Raw genomic sequence first — 22,793 nt, 5'->3', positions numbered from 1 at the left:
TTCACCTTGAAACTCTCCCATGGATGCCATTTTTGCCAACTCTTTCTTACTGTTGAATAAAGAATACTGACTTTAACTGAGGCATGTGAGGCCTGCAGTTCTTTAGATGTTCTGGGTTCTTTTATGACCTCCTGGTTGAGGAGGAGTTGTGCTTTTGGAGTAATTTTGTTAGGCTTGCCACTCCTGGACTTCCAGGTTTTCTACATTTGTGGATAACGGCTCTCACCAAGGTTTGCTAGTTACAAAGCCTTAGAAATGGCTTTGTAACCCTTTCCAGACTAAGGGCTCGTTCACACTAGGCTGTTTTGCCAACGCTTGCCAAACGCCCCTATAGCGTTTGGCAAGCGTTGGTCCGGTGTTTGCGGAGCATTTTTAACGCTCGACAAATGCTCCGCAAACGCCGCATGCGCGGTTTAGCGGCGGTTGCTAGGCGTTTGCCGAGCGTTCATAACGCCCCACAAACGCCTATAATGCATTTGAGTGGTGTTACAGCTCCGCAAACACCCCGCAACCGCGTCACAACCGCACCACAAACGCCGGCCGGGCATTTGCGGAGCGGCACCATAGACGAGAATGGGAGGCTTCAAAGCCTCCTGACTCGACCAGAGGCGTCCGTTTTGCCGCGACGCAAACGCTCCTGTTAGAACAGCACCATGTGCTGTAATGTGCAGAATTGGCAGAGGCGTTTGGGAAGCGGTAAAAACGCTTCCCAAACGCCTCTCTGCCGCCTGCACACAAGGCTAGTGTGAACGTAGCCTAATACATGTCAGTTCATTTTGTTGCTTATCTGTTCTTGAATTTCTTTAGATCGCGGCATGATGTGTTGCTTTTTAAGATCTTTTAGCATGTTTCACTTTGCCAGATAGCTTTTATTCAAGTGATTTCTTGATTCAACAGATTTGTACACAACATGTACACTGCAGCTGATAAACTGACGTTCAGGAGCTTTTCTGCATTTTTTCAGCAGCTCCTGAACTCTCCCTAATGTTTTTCCTATGTGTCAATGTACACATAGTTCTTTACAGGCAGTTGAGTTTACAGTCGTTTTTTTGAGCACAGCAAAATTGCGTTCAGGAGTACATTTTACCAGTGTTTCAGATGCCAAACACTTGTAAATGCGGATAACCGCATTTTAATAGCGTTTTTTGACTGGTCCATATCAGGGCACAATTCACTAAGCGGTATCCTACCACATCCGAGTATGCGGTAGGATACCGCATAACATTTTTTTAAAAAAAAAAACCCGTTTGAATCCACTAAAAATGGTTACTAAAATACTGCATGATTTATTGTAGTGAAAAGCATGCATCATGTTTCAACTGTCATCGGGGTTCCCACTGACAGCTGAATGTAAAAGAATTGCCGGATATTACAAAATTTTAAAAAATGGGGTGGGGTCCCCTCTCTCATCCATACCAAGCCGTTCGAGTCTGGTATGAATTTTGAGGGGGAGCCCAACACCAAAAATAAAAAAAACAAAAAACAAAAAAAAGGCGTGGGGTTCCCCCCCCCCCAAATTTATACCAGCCCCTTATCTGAGCATGTCAGAAAAGGGGGGGGTGACAGTGAGCACCCCCCCAACCATACCAGGCCACATGCCCTCAACATGGGGGGGGCTTTGGGGTAGGGGAGCTCCCCCCAAAGCACCTTGTCCCCATTTTGATGGGGACGAGGGCCTCTTCCCCACAACCCTGGGCTGTTGTTGTGGGGGTCTGCGGGCGGGGGGCTTGTTGGAATCTAGAAGCCCCCTTTAGCAAGGGGGCCCCCAGATCCCACCCCTTCCCCATGTGAATGAGTATGGGGTACATGTTACTGTTACCCATTCACAAAAAAAAGCTATAGTGTGAAAAAAGACAGGTGTCCTTCTTTGACAAGTCCTTTAATAAAATGATGTCCCCCGAAGTAGATCCAACGTCAATCACGATGTCCGCCACCACCACTCCGGAAGAAAAAAAAATGCTTCGCTGCTGACGCTGGTCCCCAGCTGTCTACTCAGAAGCTGGTTTGACAGCTCTTAAATATGTAAAGGGCGGGGCCATCCGGTGACATCACCCGTGTGACCCTGCCCCCTGTGACATCAACCGGGTCATGCTGTTCACTGATGTCACATGGGGGCAGGGTCACATATGTGATGGCCCCGCCCCTTACATATTTAACAACTTCCTGTCCGGATACTTTTACCCCCTTCCTGTCCAGGGCAATTTTCAACTTTCAGCGCTATCACACTTTGAATGACAATTGCGCGGTCATGCAATACTGTACCCATATGAATTTTTTACCATTTTTTTGAGACAGATAAAGCTTTATTTTGGTGGTATTTATTCACCGCTGGGATTTTTATTTTTTGCTATGTAAATGAAAGTCCAAAAATTTTGAAAGTGTTTTTTTTTATAAAATTTTGCAAATCTATCATAAATCTTGGCCAAAATGTATTCCATTATATTTTTAGTAAAAAAAAAAAAAACCCAAATTAGTTTATAACCAAAAATTATAATTTTTAAACATTTTTTTTTTTTTTACATTTTATTTTTTTTATATTTTTTTTTTTTTTTTTTCATATTGTCACCCTAGCAGTACAGTGTCACCATGGTGACACTGTACTACTTGGGGGTGATGAAGATTTTTTTTTTTTTACAGTGATTGCTTTTATATCCTATATGGGTGTAAAAGCAATCATTTCTCTTTCTCTCTGTGTGCATTCTTGCAGCCATTGAGAAATAATGGGTGAGCTGTGATTGGTCACAGCTTGTCACATGGTACAAGGCTGTTGTGAATAGCCTTGTACCATGTGACCTCTGTGATCATTCACAGATTTCACACGTAGTAAGCAATGATGTCAGAAGTGACATCTTGCTTAATACTTTGCATGTGATCACTGATTGGCCAATCAGTGATCACATGATCGGGACCTCGTACGGAGGTCCTGTCCGATCAGTGTTTCACTGTGTCCAGGGAGCGCGCACAGCTAGAAATGGCGGGTGCCGTTTATGAACGGCAACCTGCCCCTGGAGTGCCACCGCCCTGCCGTTTATAAACAGCAGGTGGACAGCAAGTGGTTAAGGACTGTCAAACCAGCTTCTGAGCAGACTGCTGGGAGCCAGCGTTGGTAGCAGAGCCTTTTTTTTTTTCGGAGCGATAGCGGACATCGTGATTGACATTGGACCTACTTTGGGGGACATTCTTTTATTAAAGGACTTTTTTTCCACTACAGCTTTTTTTTTTTTTTTTTTTTACCCTTAATAAATTAAATTATTTTTAAAAACCGCATTTTGTACTTATTTGGGTTATCTTTGTAGTAAAATTTATTTGATCTGAATCATTTAAGTGTGACAAATATGCAAAAAAAAAACCAGGAAAGGGGCAACTCGAAAAATTAGAATATTGTGCAAAAGTTAATTTATCTCAGTAATGCTACTTAAAAGGTGAAACTAATGAGACTCATTACATGCAAAGCAAGATAGTTCAAGCTGTGATTTGTCATAATTGTGATGATTATGGCTTACAGCTCATGAAAACCCCAAATCCACAATCTCAGAAAATTAGAATATTACATGCAATCAATAAAACAAGGATTGTACATAGAATATCGGACTTCTGAAAAGTATAAGCATGCATATGTACTCAGTACTTGGTTTGGGCCCCTTTTGCAGCAATTACTGCCTCAATGGGGCATGGCATGGAAGCTATCAGCCTGTGGCACTGCTGAGGTGTTATGGAAGACCAGGATGCTTCAATAACGGCCTTCAGCTCTTCTGTATTGATCCGTTCAGACACTATACTAGCAATGGAGGTTTATTGTGCATGAGCGTGCTCCTGGCAATCAAGGGGTTAAATGTGATGACTGGTGTACTGACGGGCAATCTGACGCTACCTGAGAGGGGCGTGAAAACCACGGGAGCGCAAATCGTGTGTGTATGTATGTGTGTATGTGTGTGTATGTATATGTATGTGTGTGTGTGTATGTATGTGTATGTTATGTGGGGTTAGCTCAGGTGGGGGATCTCCTTCCCTGGGACAAAGGTAGACCGCACAGCAGGCTTTCATCAAAATCTGACTGGTTGTCCGCTTTAATTAAAAGGTTTGCAGAAAATAAACAAAACATGAAAATAAACCCTTGCCATCCAGGCACTAACTAAACAAAAGGCGTTTCCTCTCTCAGAGGTGAAGGGCTTCTCCCTGTCACCGAAATAAAACAAAAGCAAACCTTTTCTTGTAGGTATAGTACACACACAGCTCTCTCAGAACACCTCTCTGAGTCCCAGGCCACAAGCGACTCCTTGCTCCAGCCCTGCCTTATTTATGCCACCTGTTGGTGGTCCTCAGTGGAGTCCAAACTCTGGTTCGGAACCACCTCTGCCATTGTGGCCCCGAAAACCCGGAGTGGACTCCACCTTACACCTCACAGTATGACCTCATGCGAGGTGACACATATCTTCCATCCATCACTTTGCTGTTCATACTGTCACAGTATGTAGATGTATGTATGTATGTATATGTATGTAATATGTGTGTGTGATTTTGCGCACCCATGCCGCCCTGTAGTAGTATTTCTTCTGTAGGGCGGTCAGGAAGCGGTTACAGAAGCGGTTTGTGTTATGTCGCTGCGTTACTTTAACTGACAAATGCGTGGTCATGCAACACTGCACCCAAATTAAATTTACATCCTTTTTTTTTCCCACAAATTGAGCTTTCTTTCGGTTGTATTTGATCGCCTGTGCATTTTTTTTTTTTTTTTTTTTTTTTTTTGCACTAAAAAAAAAAAAAAGGCTGAAAATTTTGAGAAAAAAACAGTATTTTGGACTTTTTGCTATAAAACCTGTCCAGTAAAAAAAAAATGTAAAAATCAAATTTAGTCATAAATTTCGGCCAAAATGTATTTTGCGCCATGTCTTTGCTAAACAAAATCCCAATACGTGTAAATTACTTGCTTTACGTGAAAGTTTTATAGCGTCTACAAATGGCGGGAAAGACACTTAATTTTTTTTTTTTTGTATACGAATAATGGCGGCGATCAGCGACTTATGGCGGTGATCAGCGATTTATGACAGTGATCAGTGATAGCGGACATTTTGACACTGGGGGGGGAACTGACTTGGGGTTACTGATATCTCTCTTAGGATTAGTGTGTTAGGAGCTGACGGGGCAGAGCTGCATTTTTAAACATTGCAGCTGTGCTCTCATTGTTTGCCGGCAATCGCCAGGACCCGGTGGGTAATGACCGGCCGGGAACCGGTGATTGGCACCCACCTCATGCGCGCGCCCCCTACCTGTTTTGCAAAATTATGTTTTAAAATGCGATTTTTGCCCAGCGGAGCCACCTCGTGGCCGTTTTTCTACAATGGCTGGACGGCAAGCAGTTAAAGTGGCTGTAAACCCTCAAATGTGTCCAGTGAAGTGACCGGCATTAGGTGAAGCGCAGATGATAAAAAAAATCCTACATAAGTTGTATCCCATTTCTGCTGTGGTTTGATCTGAAAATGGAAAAGGATTTCTCCTTAGTGCTTAGGTCCCTTTTCTCTCTTGAGCCCTAATTGGAGAGAAGGGACACCCCCCCCCCCCCCCCCCTACTGTGTTCACAGTAGAGAACACACAGAGGCTAATGAATGAGTCACAGGCTGAGTGCTGCAAATCTCTCCCCTTGACCTTTTTTAACATTTGGTGTCAGGAAAAGCTGCTGAGTGGCTCTTATCTGATAACACAGAAACCAGGCAGCAGAGAGAACTGACACTCAGTGTTTTTGGAGAGAGAGGTGCACAGTGTCTCATTACATGCTCTTTTAAAATGACTATAAGCTTCAGACATGACAATATGAAAACCAATTTCATTTTATAAAATAACTGTCAGCCACCTTTGGTGCCCCTTTGACATGAGTCGGTAAAATCTGTTTTTAAATCTAAGCTTAATTTACTACATTTGATGAGTTTCTAAATTGGAGACTTTGCATATGCATATGTTTCCTAAGGTTCCTAGGAAAGCTGACTAATGCAATTTATAGTTCCTGCATTCTTTCCTATCTATTGTGAGATATCAGAAAACCCATTTCCCTCAATCACTGACTGCATCTATTCCTTTTGTAAAAAAAAAAAAAGTGTTACACACATGAAAATTGTTTTCCTTTAACATACAAAAACCAAATAAACGTGCAAAACCAATGTATAAGATTTCATGATAACATTTATGCTTTCAATAAACGATCTTTCACATGCAGTATAGTAACATTGTTTCCATTGTGTAATGTGGTTACAATTTTATGTACAATATAGTGAAACCTGCTCTGTAACAAACCAATTAAATGTATTCATTGTTGACCTATCTTTTGAGTGAAGGAAGCATCAAGAGTCTTTCATTTTACTGAGTGATAAATTACAAAAGTGAGATTACAGTAGTTCTATTTCTGATGTATATATTGGTGCAAGACACTTTTATATTTAAGGCACAATCGGGGTGATAATGAAAACAACCTTTGCACGATCAGTGCAAATGAGGCCAGTCTTGGTAGTGCCATCCATGTATTCCATAACTTTTAAAGCTTTTAGGGACAGTTTCTATGTTGTGACACGATTTCCAGGGAACAACTAGTATTCAGTGAGTTACTCCTCAAATTTTGGGGGGTTTGCAGATATGCAGTTTGAAGCTATTATGTGCTATATAGGGAAGCCTAATGAAAGGAACCTGTGCCTCTACAAGCATAATTTCTTCATCAAACATATTCAATAAACCTATATTAGGTTCAAGTGGTACAGTTACTCTAAAAATGGAGGACATACAAGTTACAATAGCACTCCGATATTAATGCAGTTTAGGACATCTCCACAACGTGTACTAAATCTGTTGGTCCTCTGTCACATCTAGCACAGTTTAGCCTGTCCTTATGGTGCTTAATGGTCCTGAAATAATTTAGCAGGTGTATATATTCTATACAATATGCAGAACTTCATATGTCTGTGTAGGTGAGATTACACTACTTTATGTGTATTTAATGCCTGCTCCCACAACTTGTTCAAGTTATGACCCAAGTCCTCTACCGTTCTTTTTTGGCTGGTATTCTGTTCTGTGGTGTTGTATTTTGTTGTGAAGGACACTGTATAGTTGGTAAGTCCACTTTTAGTACCGTTTTATTATGTTCTATCATTTAGTTTGTGTTTGGACTTGCAACTCAGGCATGTCTCAGCAGTCCATGTATTGAAAGTCTGTGCTTTGAAAGGCTATATACATTTTGAAGTACCTGATACACATTAACCTTGTCTAAACACAGCTGGTAAATATATTTGATAGGGAACAGAAGGCGCACCAGCCTTGTGCAGTACCTTTTTTGTGACGGCTTTATTGTATGAACAAAATAAATATATACAAATTACTCGTGAATAAAGGCACATCAATGCACTCATGACCTAGTCTCCTAAGCAAGTCCCAACCACAGGAGGTCAATCCAAAAGGCTGACGTGTTTTCAAGGTCCTCTCTTCCTCAGAGCCAATATTGAATGTTGCATAGAGAGTCCTTGTATCACACAAGTCAAATCACATGATCCCATGGTGCTACAATAATTCCTCCCATCAGTGTGTGGGTAAGATGGCCAAAATGTATACAAATCGCATCATTCTATCACATGTTGTCTTATTTTATTGTGCATTGATAAAAAAGTTACCATGAATGAATGTGCCTATGCACACAAATGTGATATCGCTAAAATCACATATGAGTTGCTAAACACATTAATAAACGAATGATTGAATAAAAACAAAATGGTGCATATCAAACCACAGAGATTTGTCTAATATAGATGCCTGGACCTGTAATCTAGGATACTCCCATAGGGGAAGTGTGTGGTGGTGTTCTAAAGGAGTCCAAACTGGCATGCTCCATGAAGGATCTTGGGACGCATGACAGCCTGAACAACCGGAGGTTCGGGATGGTTGTGTGTTCCATCCGCTACTTCTGGTTGTGTCGATACGTTGCTTCTGGTTCTCTGAGCAAATAGATGCAATAGTGGCTAGTGATTGAGGGCACCAGCCGTTTAATCACGGTTAGCAAAAATAATTGGTTTGGGGACATCAGCCATTAAAATCACTGTTGGCAAAAACTGATGGAAACGCACAGCTAAGACACTGATCATGAGTTGTCTGCTCATAATGGCATTATTTAAGGACCAAAAAATGGAGCAATTGGCTGGAAGCATGTCTTATACCTGATTCCAATTAATAAGCTGTAGGCAAGTAGATACATGCATACATAAAGCATTAATTTGGTATAAAAAAAGTGTAGAAAATGTAATATCTGTGTTTTCTATAGGGTAGATAACCGTTAATGCCTTTCCAGTATGCTTTTGTACTCTATTATAGTAAAGCCTGGGAGATACAATGTATTCTCACAAAGAATTTAAATATTTTGAGTAAAGATCCAGGATGTATGTTACCCAATAAACCTGAGATCGTTTTTAGGTGCACTTTAAGGAGTATGGTGGCCCCAAGTAGAATTTGGAAGTGTAAGAGCTCTCTAGGTAATGGCAATTGTTGACTCCCTTATTTGATCACAAAGGGAATTTCAAGTGCGGTGTCAAAAACTGTGAAACTTGCTGTCTGATGTGGCACCATTAGCATGAGGTAACAGGCAAGGATGGCAAGATCCACTAAACAGTTTATTAATTGTGGTACCCCATATGTGGTCTAGGTTTACTGTGTCCCTGCAGCCTGGTTTATGGAGGCCGCTGAAATTTTGAATCGGTGAACATAAGTGTACTGTACACAATGCGAAAGGCAAATGTTCTGTCCCATGTCATTTTAAAGAGGTATATGAAGGGGAATATTCGGGCATGAAAATCTTTGGGGTCGAAGCATAGCCCAATGATTTGGATAGTGGTAGACTCCAGAGGCTATGCAAAAGGGAGTGTTATTGGATTTTCAGCCTGAGGTGTTTAGCTCCTAAAGGGTTGGAGGTTTTGGCAATAGGTTCTACTCTCCCGGTTCAGTTTCCATAGTTCAGTTTCTGGTGTTGATATTTTAGTTTTAAGATCAATAAATGTAAATCTTGGTTGAGTATGCTGCTATCAATCATCCATGGCTGATCTTTTGTACTTGTCGAAGTATATATACATATGTGTGTGTAAATGAATACACCCCTTTTTGAAAAGTAAGATTTTAATCAATATCTTAATGAGCACAAGAACAATTTCCCAAACTTCTCACAATACTGAGTTTTATAGAATATTTGTTTACCTCATTGAATGGAAGTAAGGTTAACAATATAACTTTGATTACAAAATCTTCAATCGTACTCAAACTTGATGCAAAAATGAATACACCCCACAACAAAAACTACTACATCTAGTATTTTGTATGACCTCCATGATTTGTACATTTCCTAATGTGCCCTCTCTTCTTTTAGTTGATGCAAAAATGAATACACCCCACAAGAAAAACTACTACATCTAGTATTTTTGTATGACCTCCATGATTTGTAAATCTCCCAATGTGCCCCCTCTTCTTTCTCTCCTCCTTTTCCTACTCTCACACACTTTCATCTTCCACCCCCCACCTCCTTCCTTCCTCCACCCCCCACCTCCTTCCTTCCTCCACCCCCCACCTCCTTCCTTTCTCCACCCCCCACCTCTTTCCTTTCTCCACCCCCCACCTCTTTCCTTTCTCCACCCCCCACCTCTTTCCTTTCTCCACCCCCCACCTCTTTCCTTTCTCCACCCCCCACCTCTTTCCTTTCTCCACCCCCCACCTCTTTCCTTCCTTCCCCCCCATCTCTTTCCTTCCTTCCCCTACCTTCCTTCATTTCTTCCCTCCCCCCCACCTCCCCTTTTTCTTTCTTCCCCCCCCCCCCCCCCTCTCTTTCCCGTTCTCCCCATTCCCCCCTAACTCTCCCAGTCATTCTTAATGTCACCCCCCATGCATCTAAAAAAAAATGGAGCATATTTTCAGGTGTGGGAACCGACAGGAAATTGCATGGTGGAAAAGCGCCATGTAACTTCCATGTTACAAGTTCCACCCCACCAACGGATGTAACATGTTCCAAAGATGAACGTATCGTTTAGGGCCAGTTGACACAGGGAATTGCACAAGACCATGCTACACATCCTGTGCGATTCACATGTGGTGCGATTTGAGCTCATTAATTTTGAACGGGCTGAATTACACTAGTCTACAGTAAAAGTGGCGCATGCTCTAATTTAAAAACAGTAAAAAATGGGACTCAGCGAGCGCTTTTATAAAAAGCAGCTGAAACACTAAAAAGGAAACCATAAACCTTCTAAAATCAAAGTGTATCACGTAGTGCAGCGCTAAAATAAGTAAAAGCAATATAAATGTAAAAAAACGCATAAAGCTAAGATGTCATAATAAAATCACCAGTAAAGACACATATCTGCATATAATGAAAAAATGTCCAATAAGAATGTGGATAAATATTACGATTCTAAATATCCCAAAACGGACTGCACACAGCACTAAAATGATAAATAGTTCAATGTAGGTGCAGGTAAATATTCCAGATAGGTGACTCTAATTATCCCAGTAGAAACAGGTAATTCAGTGACGTGCGGAGAATAGTAAAATTGCACATTCACCAGAAGCGTATTTTACATAAAACAGCCAGCTGTCCCCTCTGTAATGGAACAGGATGCAGCCTGGTATGGAAAACCTCCTCTATGGATCTGTGCAGTTGGATGTAAATCATTGGTCCCCTTAAAAATGATCTGCGGTGGGGTCTGGTGTGGATCTCTCTCCTCTGGGCCCTGGGATGGTCACCTGGGATCCTGGGGGGTTAGACACTTGATACAGAGCAAAAAATAATGGTGCCCATAGTGTAGTATTCCTCATAAAGGTTTATTAAATTGATAAGAATCCAAATAAAAAAAATGAACACACATTAAAAGGTATCCTCAATGGATAAATGACATGCAGCTTAAAGCATTCACAGAAATCTTCAATGGGTGAAATGACATGCAGCTTAAAGCTGCTTAGTGCACTGACCAGCTGGTTACTAAAGATGGCCACCAGACCTCTGTGATGCGGCGTGATGTCACGGCGTGCGGGGCTTAACGCGTTTCGTACACAACGTACATTGTCAAAAGGGGTGTGCCATAGCAGCTGGACGTTGATGATCTCCCTTATATGGCTGTAGAATGCGCACGCAAAATTAGTGGGCGCCATCTTGCCGACGATCCACGTGGAATGCGCGGAAGGACAGGCGCCATTTTCCCGTGAATCTTAATGCTTATAGACGGAGAACAGCAAACAGCCCTTATTTTACAGACAATGAAGTACACATGCTTAAAAAATATTAGAGAGTATATATCAGCACAAGGCTAGAAATTGCCTATATATACATGATCTGTTATTAGTTGGTAGCCAAATTGTAAGCAAAGGTGTGGAATTATCAATCTTACATAGCAAATAGGTAGAACATATAAATGGCAGATATTATTAATTCTGCCTTCAGCTAATTGATATTAATTCCGGATATTTGCTAATAGATGGTCCATATAAAAGATACCAATCCATTAATGCTCAGAGACAATGTAATAAATGTTAATAACAGATCATATTAATTCTAGTATAAAAGTGAATGTAACTAAATCCATAAATTTTATATATTAAGCTAGCCATTGAACAAATATATAAAAAATATTTTATCAAATTCTGTTTGCTGTTCCATGTTACACATACAAATGAAAATAGCACGTCATCAAAAACAATAAAATAAATATTCTGGTATGAAAATAAAAGTCCCAAATTAACATCAAATATAATAGATAATATAAAAGAGGATTAAAAATAAATTTGAGTAAGAATAAAATATTGATAAAAAGATTTATAAACCCAGACAAAGCTAAGTCACAATAGACCAGGATAGCTATAAAAAATTTGAATGCTTAAAAAACTAAAATGTATGAATAAATGATGTGCAATATCAAAGATGATAAATAAATGAACCATAAATATGTAAAATCAGCTGTTGTCTATAAAGCAGTTTATATCTATATCTGCAGTGTGGCCTGCAGGGGTTAGAGTTTTCATCTTGTAAATCCATCTTGTCTCCATCTGTGAGACAAGTCTACATTTATTTGAACCTCGCCAATGACTCTGAACCATATCAATGCCCATAAATTTCAGAGTTGACGGGTCCCTATTATGGTGAAATCCAAAGTGTTTCGATAACGAGTGTTCTTTAAAAACCCTTTTAATATTGTAGATGTGTTCTCAGAACCTATCTCTGTCTCCTTGTGGTGCGGCCAATATATTGCTTGCGACATGGGCATTCTAAAGGGTACACAGCATATCGACTATTGCAAGTTAAAAATGTAGATCTATCATATGTTTTCCCAGTAGTAAAAGATGTAAATGATTAAACTTTCTTTTTAGAGGTTTTACTTTGCATATTATACATTTTTTGCATGGGTAAAACCCTCTCATATTGGTAAATAGAGTAGGTTGAGAAGGGGGGTCTATAACATTAGGGGAAATTTTGTTCCTGAGGGTAGGTGCCTTTCTAAAAACAATCTCAGGTTTAACAGGTAGGGCCCTCAATAGGACAGGGTCAGCTTTTAAGATATCCCAGTTTTTTCTTATAATGTTGCTCACGGTTTTGTGCTTTAAACCTACCTTATTTGCCAATATGAGAGGTTTTTACCCCTGCAAAAAATGTATAATATGCAAAGTAAAACATCTAAAAAGAAATCCCTTCAAAATCCCTGCACATCCCATGTCTCATTGTTAGAAAGTCTGCAGGTGCCGACTCCACAACCGATCATTCCTGCTGCTGACGGGGTAAAATTCATTGGGAAACATTAAAAATGCATCAGAACTGTGCATTCAAAAATGCTTCTGGATCGCAAAAGTGTGGTGTGAACAGCCCCTTCATCGAAATATCAATGGGGAGTGATCTGAAAGGCCCCTAGAGCCATATGAAGAGGATGAACCCAGGGAAGGATCAAAGCCATGCCCAACGCCAGATCAATACAAGAATTGATATGTATAAGAGCAGCAAGAATATTGATATGCACTGGGGTGTTTGTGTTCTCCAAATATCAAATTCATCTCCAATTGTTTGGCAAATTCCATCTTTCTTTGTGCACTACCACTAGTAGGTGCAATATATTTTATCTAAGGCTGGGTTCAAGATATTTAAAGTAACACTAAAGCTTTGTTTTAAAAAAACAAACAAACATGTCTATACTTGCCTGCTCTGTGCAGTGATTATGCACAGAGCAGCACCGATCTACTTCTGTTCAGATACCCGCCTGCGCTTCTGGCTCCTCCCCCCTCAAACAGTGCCCCAGGCTGAGCCGCTTGCTCTCGGGGCACCACTGCGTGCTCTTCCCCGACTCACTGCTCTGTGTCCATAAGACACAGAGCCACAGCTCTTATGTAGGACAATGCTTCATTGAATGCATCGAAATACTCCACTGTGTGGCTAGCCAATAAAGGTATTAAAGATGAATGGGAGGATATGGTTGCTGCTGCACAAAAAGTTGATAGTCGACAGATCAAGAAACTGACAGACTACATTAATGGAAGGCTTATGACTGTTAAAAGAAGGGTGGCTACAGTTGTGCTCAAAAGTTTACATACCTTGGCAGAAATTGTGAAATTTTGGCATTGATATTGAAAATATGACTGATCATGCTAGAAAATGCTCTTTTATTGAAGGATGACGATCCTGTGAAGCCATTTATTATCAAATAGTTGTTTGCCTCCTTTTTAAATAATAACCGAAATCACCCAAATGGCCATGATCAAAAGTTTACATACCCTGGAATGTTTGGCCTTGGTACAAACACACAAGGTGACACACGGGTTAAAATGCCAATTAGAGGTTAATGTCCCACATCTGTGGCTTTTTTAATTGCAATTAGTGTCAATGTATAGATAGTCAATGAGTTTGTTAGCTCTTAGGTGGAAGCACTGACTAGGCTAGATACTGAGCCATGGGGATCAGAAAAGAACTGTCAAAAGTCCTGCGCAACATGCTAATGGAACTTTGTAAAGATGGAAAAGGACATAAAAAGATGTCCAAAGCCTTGAATGTGGCAATCAGTACTGTTAACCTATTAAGAAGTAGAAAGTTTGGGGATCTCTTGATACCAAGCTAAGGTCAGGTAGACCAAGAAAGATTGCAGCCATAACTGACAGAAGAGTTGTAAGGGATTCAAAGAAAAACTCACAGGCAACCTCGAGAGATATACAGGCTGCTCACACAGTATTTCTCAATGGCTGCAAGAATGCAGCCAGAGAGAAGGAGAAACCATTGCTTTTACAGCCTTTTATGGGTGTAAAAGCAATCGGTGTAAAAAAAATAACTAAATCTTCATAACCCCCCACAAGTAGTACAGTGTCACTACGGTGACACTGTACTGCTAGGGTGACAGTATGTAAAAAAAGTATAAAAGAATAAAATAATGTAAAAAAAAAATTTTGATTATAATTATATATTTAAAAATAGCAGAAGAATCCCAGTGGTGTATAAATACCACCAAAATAAAGTTTTATCTGTCTCAAAAAAATGCTAAAAAATTCATATGGGTACAGTGTTGCATGACCACACCATTGTCATTCAAAGTGTAATAGCGCCGAAATCTGAAATTTGGCCTGGACAGGAATGGGGTGAAAGTGTCCAGAGTTGAAGTGGTTAAGAGTAGCCATCCACCTTTTTTCAAGGGACCAAAAGTAATTGGACAATCGAATCAAAAGCTGTTTTATGGCCAGGTGTGGGCTACTCCATCATTTCTTCATCAATTAAGCAGGTAAAAGGTCTGGAGATGATTCTAAGTGTGGTATTTGCATTTGAAATCCATTGCTGTGAACCTACATCATGCGTTCAAAGGAGCTGTCCATGCAAGTGAAACAGGCCATTGTAAGGCTTCAAAAACTAAACTAATCAATGAGAGAGATAGCAGCAACATTAGGAGTGGCCAAATCAACAGTTTGGTACATTCTGAGGAAAAAAGAACGCACTGGTGAGCTCAACAACATAAAAAGGCATGGACGTCCACGGAAGACAACAGTGGTGGATGATCATAGGATCCTTTCTATGGTAAAGCAAAACCCATTCACAGCATCCAGACAAGTGAAGGACACTCTCCAGGAGGGGGGTGTATCATTGTCAAAGTCTACAATCAAGAGACTTCATGAGCGCAAATACAGAGGGTTCACCACAAACCATTCATAAGCCTGAAGAATAAAAAGGCCAGATTAGACTTTGCCAAAAAAAATTAAAAAAGCCAGACCAGTTCTGGAAAAGCATTCTTTGGATGGATAAAACTAAGATGAATCTATACCCGAATGATGGGAAGAAAAAAAGTGTGGAGAAGGCTTGGAACAGCTCATGATCCAGAGCACACAATATCATCTGTACAACATGGTGGAGGCAGTGTGATGGCATGGGCATGCATACCTTCCAGTGGTGTTTATTGATATGACAGAAGAGGTCTGATGAATTCTGCAGTGTAGAGATATACTGTCCGCCAAATGCAGCAAAGTTGATTTGACAGCACTTCATGGTACAGATGGGCAATGATCCAAAATACACTGCAAAAGCAACCCAGGAGCTTTTGATTGAAAATTAGTGGAATATTCTGCAATGGCTGAGTCCATCACCTGATCTTAACCCAATTGAGCATGCATTTCACTTGCTGAAGGCAAAACTAAAGGCAGAAAGACCCACAAACAAGACACTTCCAAACCCCCCCTGCCCCAATAAAATTATTTATTTTATATATATATATAATTTATTTTTTTTCAGTTTTTTTCAATTGAAATTAAATGATGAGGTAAGAGTAGCTTTTTCCTTCTGGAGTTCTCATTCCAGAAACACTTCCTACTGCTTCTGGATCATCACAAAGTGTTTCTTCACCAGCAGCATCTTCAAGTAAGGAAGTGTTGCAAACCATTACCTCCCAAAATGCACAATCCCTTAATTTATAGATAAAATGAAATCTGAAAATGAGGAGAACATCGATCAAGATCACAATATATGCTTCCGGATGAGCATTGTCGATTAAATGAAAATGCATACTGGCAAGAAGCTTATAAATAATTGAGGGAAGGAGGTGGGGGAAGGTTACCTGTTCTTGTGTATAGCTGAAATGTTCTTGAGATATACAGTCCTTGTTATTCCATTTGTAATAAAACAAAAAATAAAATGTTTAAGTTAGTTTTATTTACTGAATAAACTGTACATTCATTTCAAGCGTAATACATATGTATATATGCACACACTGCATTTCAAATTCGCACTGTAACAATTACTTTTACTTTTTTTTTAATTTTTCCAAAATTTTCATTTTTTCCAAGAAAAAAAATTGGGGAAAGTGATTTTTCCCATGGCTTAAACATTTCTGGAAATTGTACATCTCTAGTCTGGAGTTGTTAAATATTTGCAGGTCAAAATTTCCAGTCATGAAGATTAACTTTTATGGCGCTTATTTTATGGTGCTTCTCATAATGCCATACTTTTGCACACAGATATCAGAATTCGAGGGTACACTATGTGATGGTATTAATTTTTTTGCGCCTAGTTTTGTACCACGCCAACATTTAGCAGCACAAGGCTGAATGCACAGTCACAGGAAGCACCGACATCTTATGTACAGTGGGGATCGAAAGTTTGGGCACCCCAGCTAAAAATTTGTATTAATGTGCATAAAGAAGCCAAGGAAAGATGGAAAAATCTCCAAAAGGCATCAAATTACAGATTAGACATTCTTATAATATGTCAACAAAAGTTAGGTTTTATTTCCATCATTTACACTTTCAAAATAACAGAAAACAAAAAATGGCGTCTGCAAACGTTTGGGCACCCTGCAGAGTTAATATCTTGTACTGCCCCCTCTGGCAAGTATCACAGCTTGTAAACGCTTTTTGTAGCCAGCCAAGAGTCTTTCAATTCTTGTTTGAGGTATCTTTGCCCATTCTTCACTTCAAAAGTCTTCCAGTTCTTTGAGATTTCTGGGCTGTCTGTCACGCACTGCTCTTTTAAGGTCTATCCATAGATTTTCAATTATGTTGAGGTCAGGAGATTGTGAAGGCCATGGCAAAACCTTCAGTTTACGCCTCTTGATGTAATCCCCTGTGGATTTCGAGGTGTGTTTAGGATCATTATCCATTTGTAGAAGCCATCCTCTCTTTAACTTCAGCTTTTTCACAGATGGCATCAAGTTACCATCCAAAATTTGTTGAAATTTTATTGAATCCATTTTTCCTTCTACTCGTGAGATGTTCCCTGTGCCACTTGCTGCAACACAACCAAAAAGCATGATTGATCCAACCCCATGCTTAACAGTTGGACAGAGGTTCTTTTCATTAAATTCTGTGCCCCTTCTTTTCCAAACGTACCTTTGCTCATTCCGGCCAAAAAGTTCAATTTTAACCTCATCGGTCCACAGAACTTGTTTCCAAAATGCATCAGGCTTGTCTATATGTTCATTTGCAAAGTTCAAACAATGATTTTTGCGGTGAGGATGTAGAAGAGGTTTTCTTCTGATGACTCTTCCATGAAGACCATATTTGTACAAGTATCTCTTTATAGTGGAATAGTGTACCACAACTCCAGTGTCTGCCAGATCTTTCTGGAGGGATCGTGCAGTCAAACGTGGGTTTTGAATTGTTTTTCTCACAATCCGGCGAGCTGTTCTGTCTGATATTTTTCTTGGTCTTCCAGATCTTGCTTTAACTTCCACTGTTCCTGATGACTGCCATTTCTTAATTACATTCCGAACAGAGGATATTGACATCTGAAAACGCTTTGCTATCTTCTTATAGCCTTCTCCAGCTTTGTGAGCGTCAACTATTTTCAGTTTCAGTTTTCTAGACCACTGCTTAGAAGAACCCATGGTGCTGATTGTTGGGACAAGGTCAGATGAGTCTGGGCATTTAAAACCTTTGAGATTGACATAACCTAGTCTTCCCAGACGATGATTGAGAACAATCCATGACACTGGCAGGTCTCAGCTTTGCAAAGGGGGCAGTGCATGCTATAAATTCTGCAGGGTGCCCAAACTTTTGCAGACGCCATTTTTTTGTTTTCTGTTATTTTGAAAGTGTAAATGATGGAAATAAAATCTAACTTTTGTTGACATATTATAAGAATGTCTAATCTGTAATTTGATGCCTTTTGGAGATTTTTCCATCTTTCCTTGGATTCTTTATGCACATTAATACAAATTTTTAGCTGGGATGCCCAAACTTTCGATCCCCACTGTACATCTGGAGCTGTGCAACTGGTGCTATTCTGACCACGTGCACGACCTATTTCATCATGGATAGCAAGCTAGAACACAGAGCAAACGTGAAACCCATACTCCCAAGTTTTGTAACCGGTAATGATCCTCGACTTGAAGGATGGGGCATGCTGACAGAGTGCTGGGCAAACTTTGACACGGTGTTCCTTCTGCTCCTGGGTCAGCCTGAGGATGGACTTGGCAGCAATGTTGTGGTTTGTTCTCTGATCATCATGCACAAGTTGCAGAATGGTTTAGACATTTTTGGGGGTTGAGCTTGTTGATGGTCTTCCTGATCTCTCATCTTCCAGTGATGTTCTTCCACTCTTGAAGCGTGCATGCATTGCAATATCGCTGTAAACTTGCCGAATGATGTCAGAAGTTTCTGTGACAGATTTGCCCAGTTTCCCACAGAATTTCATGTTTACTCTAACTTTCTGTGCATGATGAAATAGCAGACGTGGTAACACACGTGGTCAGAATAGCACCAGTTGCACAGCTCCCGATGTACACAGGGAGCCACTCAGGAATCCGATCTGTGGGAGCTGTTGAAAGACAAGCTGTAAGACATCTTGTGTTTACAAGTGATAGTAGTAAGCAGAGGACCTGAGCCAGAGGTGGTGGCGTTCTACAAAGTTCCAGCTGAAAAAAAGCCCTGCTTCTGCCAATACAGCAACAGAACCATCATAAACTTCTTCATGTACAGAAACATTGGTGGGGTGTTTTCAGTGGCTAATGACAGCTTTGCATGGTAACTAATCAACTTCTATCTTTCAATTTCAAAGATTAACTGAACACGCTAAAGATAGAATATGGAGCAGCTGTGTATGGCAGTCAGTCAGCTTCTGTCTGCTGGTTTTGATACATTCCCCCAAATGTGATGTAAATTGTGTAACCTGCAGAAATGAAATGAAATTTTACACTGGGGCCTGCCAGCCTCCATTTGCTTTATACTGCAAGATGTAAGTCAAAGTAACACAAACAGCCACAAGGGCTGTGTTGACCGGCTTTGACCTTGTATTGATGCGTAAATGCAGCTTGCTTTCAGGTGCATTCCACTTGCATCTATGATCAGTTTGAAATGGGTTTGAGACTATTCAAAGTTCATTCACCTGCACATATGAACAAAATACCTCCTAAATGAATAAATATCAATATACATATTTGATCTGAATTTTTATCTTCTAAGCTGTATGAACCTGCATCGAGTTGCTTTGGCATTCTTATACACTTGTATGGAGAAAGAAACTGATATAACAAAAGTCTCTGGACTTAGGCTCTTAATCTGGCAATAAAAAGTTGCAGTAACTTGTAATTCTATAAATGTGTATATAGACCGCTCTCCCAAAAATTTGAATCAAGATTACTAAACCGTTTGCCACATGTAAAAGTGCAAGAAAGATAAAACGACAAAAAAAATCCAGCTAATGTCCAATGTATCAGTAAGTCCCATTCAAATAATTGCTTAAAAAACAAAAGACAGGTGACCACTTCCAGGTGACCTCACATGGATTTACACTCGTCGCAATGGATGGACTTTCTATTACTGAATAGGTCTCCCTTCGCTTTATTTGGTTGGACTCCCTGTGTGTCTTGTCACCAACTTGACCATTCATATGTACCAGGATGCGATTCCTTCTAATGCAACACACCAACACTCAAACAGTATCAGGGAAAAGGGTTCACTGTGCAAAGCAGCTGACTTTATTAAACCATATAAAACCTTAGTTATACCACACTGGCACTAGCACCAGTTCACCTGTCTATTGGTTTTCAAGCAACTATTATTTGAATTGGACTTGCTGATATATTGGACATTAGTTGGATTTTCTGGTGGTGTTTACTAAACATTTTGCCACATGTAAAAGTGCAAAAAAAGATCATCTTGATTCACATTTTTGGCAGCGCCGTCTAGTTCGCAAACGTGGAAGTTGGACACGTTTTGAAGACTGCAGCAGTCATAATCACATTCATCTGTGTTTCCTTATTTTGGGTTTCTTTTGGTTTTGTCTGTGGTGCAGAGTTTTCATTGTTAGTAACTTGTAACATCCATCCAAGATATTCAAAATATTAAAGATATTCAAAATTTTGGTATCTCCAGATACCCAAAATGTTTTGTACAATGTCACTGCAGTTAGCAAGAATTTGATTTAATTTGCAAATGTTTCTATTCATTCAAAGTAAAATTCCATGAACTTTACAAAATTGCTTACAGAAAACCCAATACAATTCAACCTTGGTCTGGAGTAACGGTTTCTCTTTTTCCCACTCTATTCCCAATGACCTGAGATAAAGCATAACATAACAAATAAGTTTACCTTTACAGGAGGTATGGGTAGACAATTGTACTGCTTGTCTGTAGGAACCTGACATTGCACCCATAATCCACTGATTGTGAGTGCAATGCTCTGCAGGCTCCTACGTGCAAAGAATAGGCATTTTATTTATTTTGTGAGCTTAGTCTTATATGTCAGCAAATGAAAACGGTGCTTTTTTTTAGCTGCAAATCTCATAGTAGTTATGTTGTGTTTTATTGCAGGGTTTACAATCACACCTGTGACTCGCTGAATGACGGGACCTGCTGCACTTTAGATCACATCCCGCTTGTGAGGTAAAATAATTTCAAATGATATTAAGTCACAGTTTTGGTGATGGGTTTATGTAAACAACTTTCCTTGTGTCTCTCATGACTGGTGATCTTTTATGACTTCATCCTTGATGTTTCAGCTAGAGGTTCCTCCCCACAAATCATAAGCCGCTTTTTATTATCATCCTACTGGTTAAAAAAAAAAAAAAAAAAGGGTTTTCCAACAATTGAGGTGAATTGATTGCTATTGTCCTGACAGCAGGACACTGGCAGAATACACTGATCAGCACTGCAGCCGATTGGCTGCAAGTTCTGATCAAACAAAATATACTAACACTCCTGTATGAGAGGAGTCGATCAGTAGGTCAACTTCTCTCGAATGAGAATGGCCCTGGATTGAACAAAACTCATTTTGGTCCCTGCTGAACCGGCCAAATTTCGATTTATCTCTGTAGTTTGACAGACACTTGACCAGGTAATTATGTTGTGAGTGTTTAAGATATCATAGCATAGATGCCGTGTTGTGGCTATTCTGGAAAGTACGTAAACCTACTCCCATCTATGAAGGTTAGCATGGGCACAGCTATTTACAACTGTTCATTAGTGCTTCCATTCATTGCAATTTAGCTTTTAAAGAAGGCTAAATGTTTTCAAGGACAGAGTATTTGATTTTACTTTTAGGCTAGGTTCACACTCACAGGTGTGACTGACCGCCTGCAGGGAAGCCCATTCATGTCAATAGTGCGAGAAACGCAGAAAAGAAGTCCTTCACCCTTTCCAAAAACATGCCACAGCGAACCACGTGGTTCTGTGGCATTATGCAGTTTGGTGTGTGTTTGCAATAGCAGTTTTGTGGGGGTGCTCTTAACAAATTTGCTTGCATTCCCAACATGCAGTAGTATACTCCTAGCCTTACGTAGGAGGGACATTTTCAATAACACTGAACCCTGAAACAGAAGATTAAAGGGCTACTATAGGGGTTCTTTCAGTGAACATATACAGTGGGGCAAAAAAGTATTTAGTCAGCCACCAATTGTGCAAGTTCTCCCACTTAAAAAGATGAGAGAGGCCTGTAATTGGCTTCATAGGTAGACCTCAACTATGAGAGACAAAATGAGAAAAAAAATCCAGACAATCACATTGGCTGATTTGGAAAGAATTTGTTTGCAAATTATAGTGGAAAATAAGTATTTGGTCAATATCAAAAGTTCATCTCAATACTTTGTTATATATCCTTTGTTGGCAATGACAGAGGTCAAACGTTTGCTGTAAGTCTTCACAAGGTTGGCACACACACTGTTGCTGGTATGTTGGCCCATTCCTCCATGCAGATCTCCTCTAGAGCAGTGATGTTTTGGGGCTGTCGCTGGGCAACACGGACTTTCAACTCCCTCCAAAGGTTTTCTATGGGGTTGAGATCTGGAGACTGGCTAGGCCACTCCAGGACCTTGAAATGCTTCTTACGAACCCACTCCTTCGTTGCCAGGGCGGTATGTTTGGGATCATTGTCATGTTGGAAGACCCAGCCACGTTTCATCGTCAATGCCCTTGCTGATGGAAGGAGGTTTGCACTCAAAATCTCGCGATACATGGCCCCATTCATTCTGTCCTGTACATGGATCAGTCGTCCTGGTCCCTTTGCAGAGAAACAGCCCCAAAGCATGATGTTGCCACCCCCATGCTTCACAGTAGGTATGGTGTTCTTTGGATGCAACTCAGCATTCTCTCTCCTCCAAACACGACGAGTTGTGTTTCTACCAAACAGTTCTATTTTGGTTTCATCTGACCATTCTCCCAATCCTCTTCTGGATCATCCAAATGCTCTCTAGCAAACTTCAGACGGGCCCGGACATGTACTGGCTTAAGCAGGGGGACACGTCAGGCACTGCAGGATCTGAGTCCCTGGCGGCGTAGTATGTTACTGATGGTAGCCTTTGCTACGTTGGTCCCAGCTCTCTGCAGGTCATTCACTAGGTCCCCCCGTG

At 40.4% G+C, this 22,793-nt stretch overlaps 1 protein-coding gene across 4 annotated transcripts in view; it reads left to right on the top strand.

The window, feature by feature from the left end:
- The window catches only part of LOC149462227 (transmembrane protein 150A-like), a 200,495-nt gene that overhangs the window by 93,367 nt on the left and 84,335 nt on the right, over nt 1-22,793 (top strand). For all 4 annotated transcript variants that reach the window (XM_089677247.1, XM_089677246.1, XM_089677245.1 and 1 more), the window contains one exon: nt 20,761-20,832. In XM_089677247.1, coding sequence (XP_089533373.1) covers nt 20,761-20,832 — 72 coding nt within the window. The remainder of the gene's footprint in view (nt 1-20,760; nt 20,833-22,793) is intronic.

The sequence above is a fragment of the Staurois parvus genome, unplaced genomic scaffold (assembly GCF_062004578.1).
Source record: "Staurois parvus isolate SC_StPar_1 unplaced genomic scaffold, SC_StPar_1.0 ptg000182l, whole genome shotgun sequence".
Classification (NCBI taxonomy): domain Eukaryota; kingdom Metazoa; phylum Chordata; class Amphibia; order Anura; family Ranidae; genus Staurois; species Staurois parvus.
The sequence above is the reverse complement of the archived record's forward strand: the minus strand, read 5'-3'. Positions and strand labels throughout refer to the sequence as shown.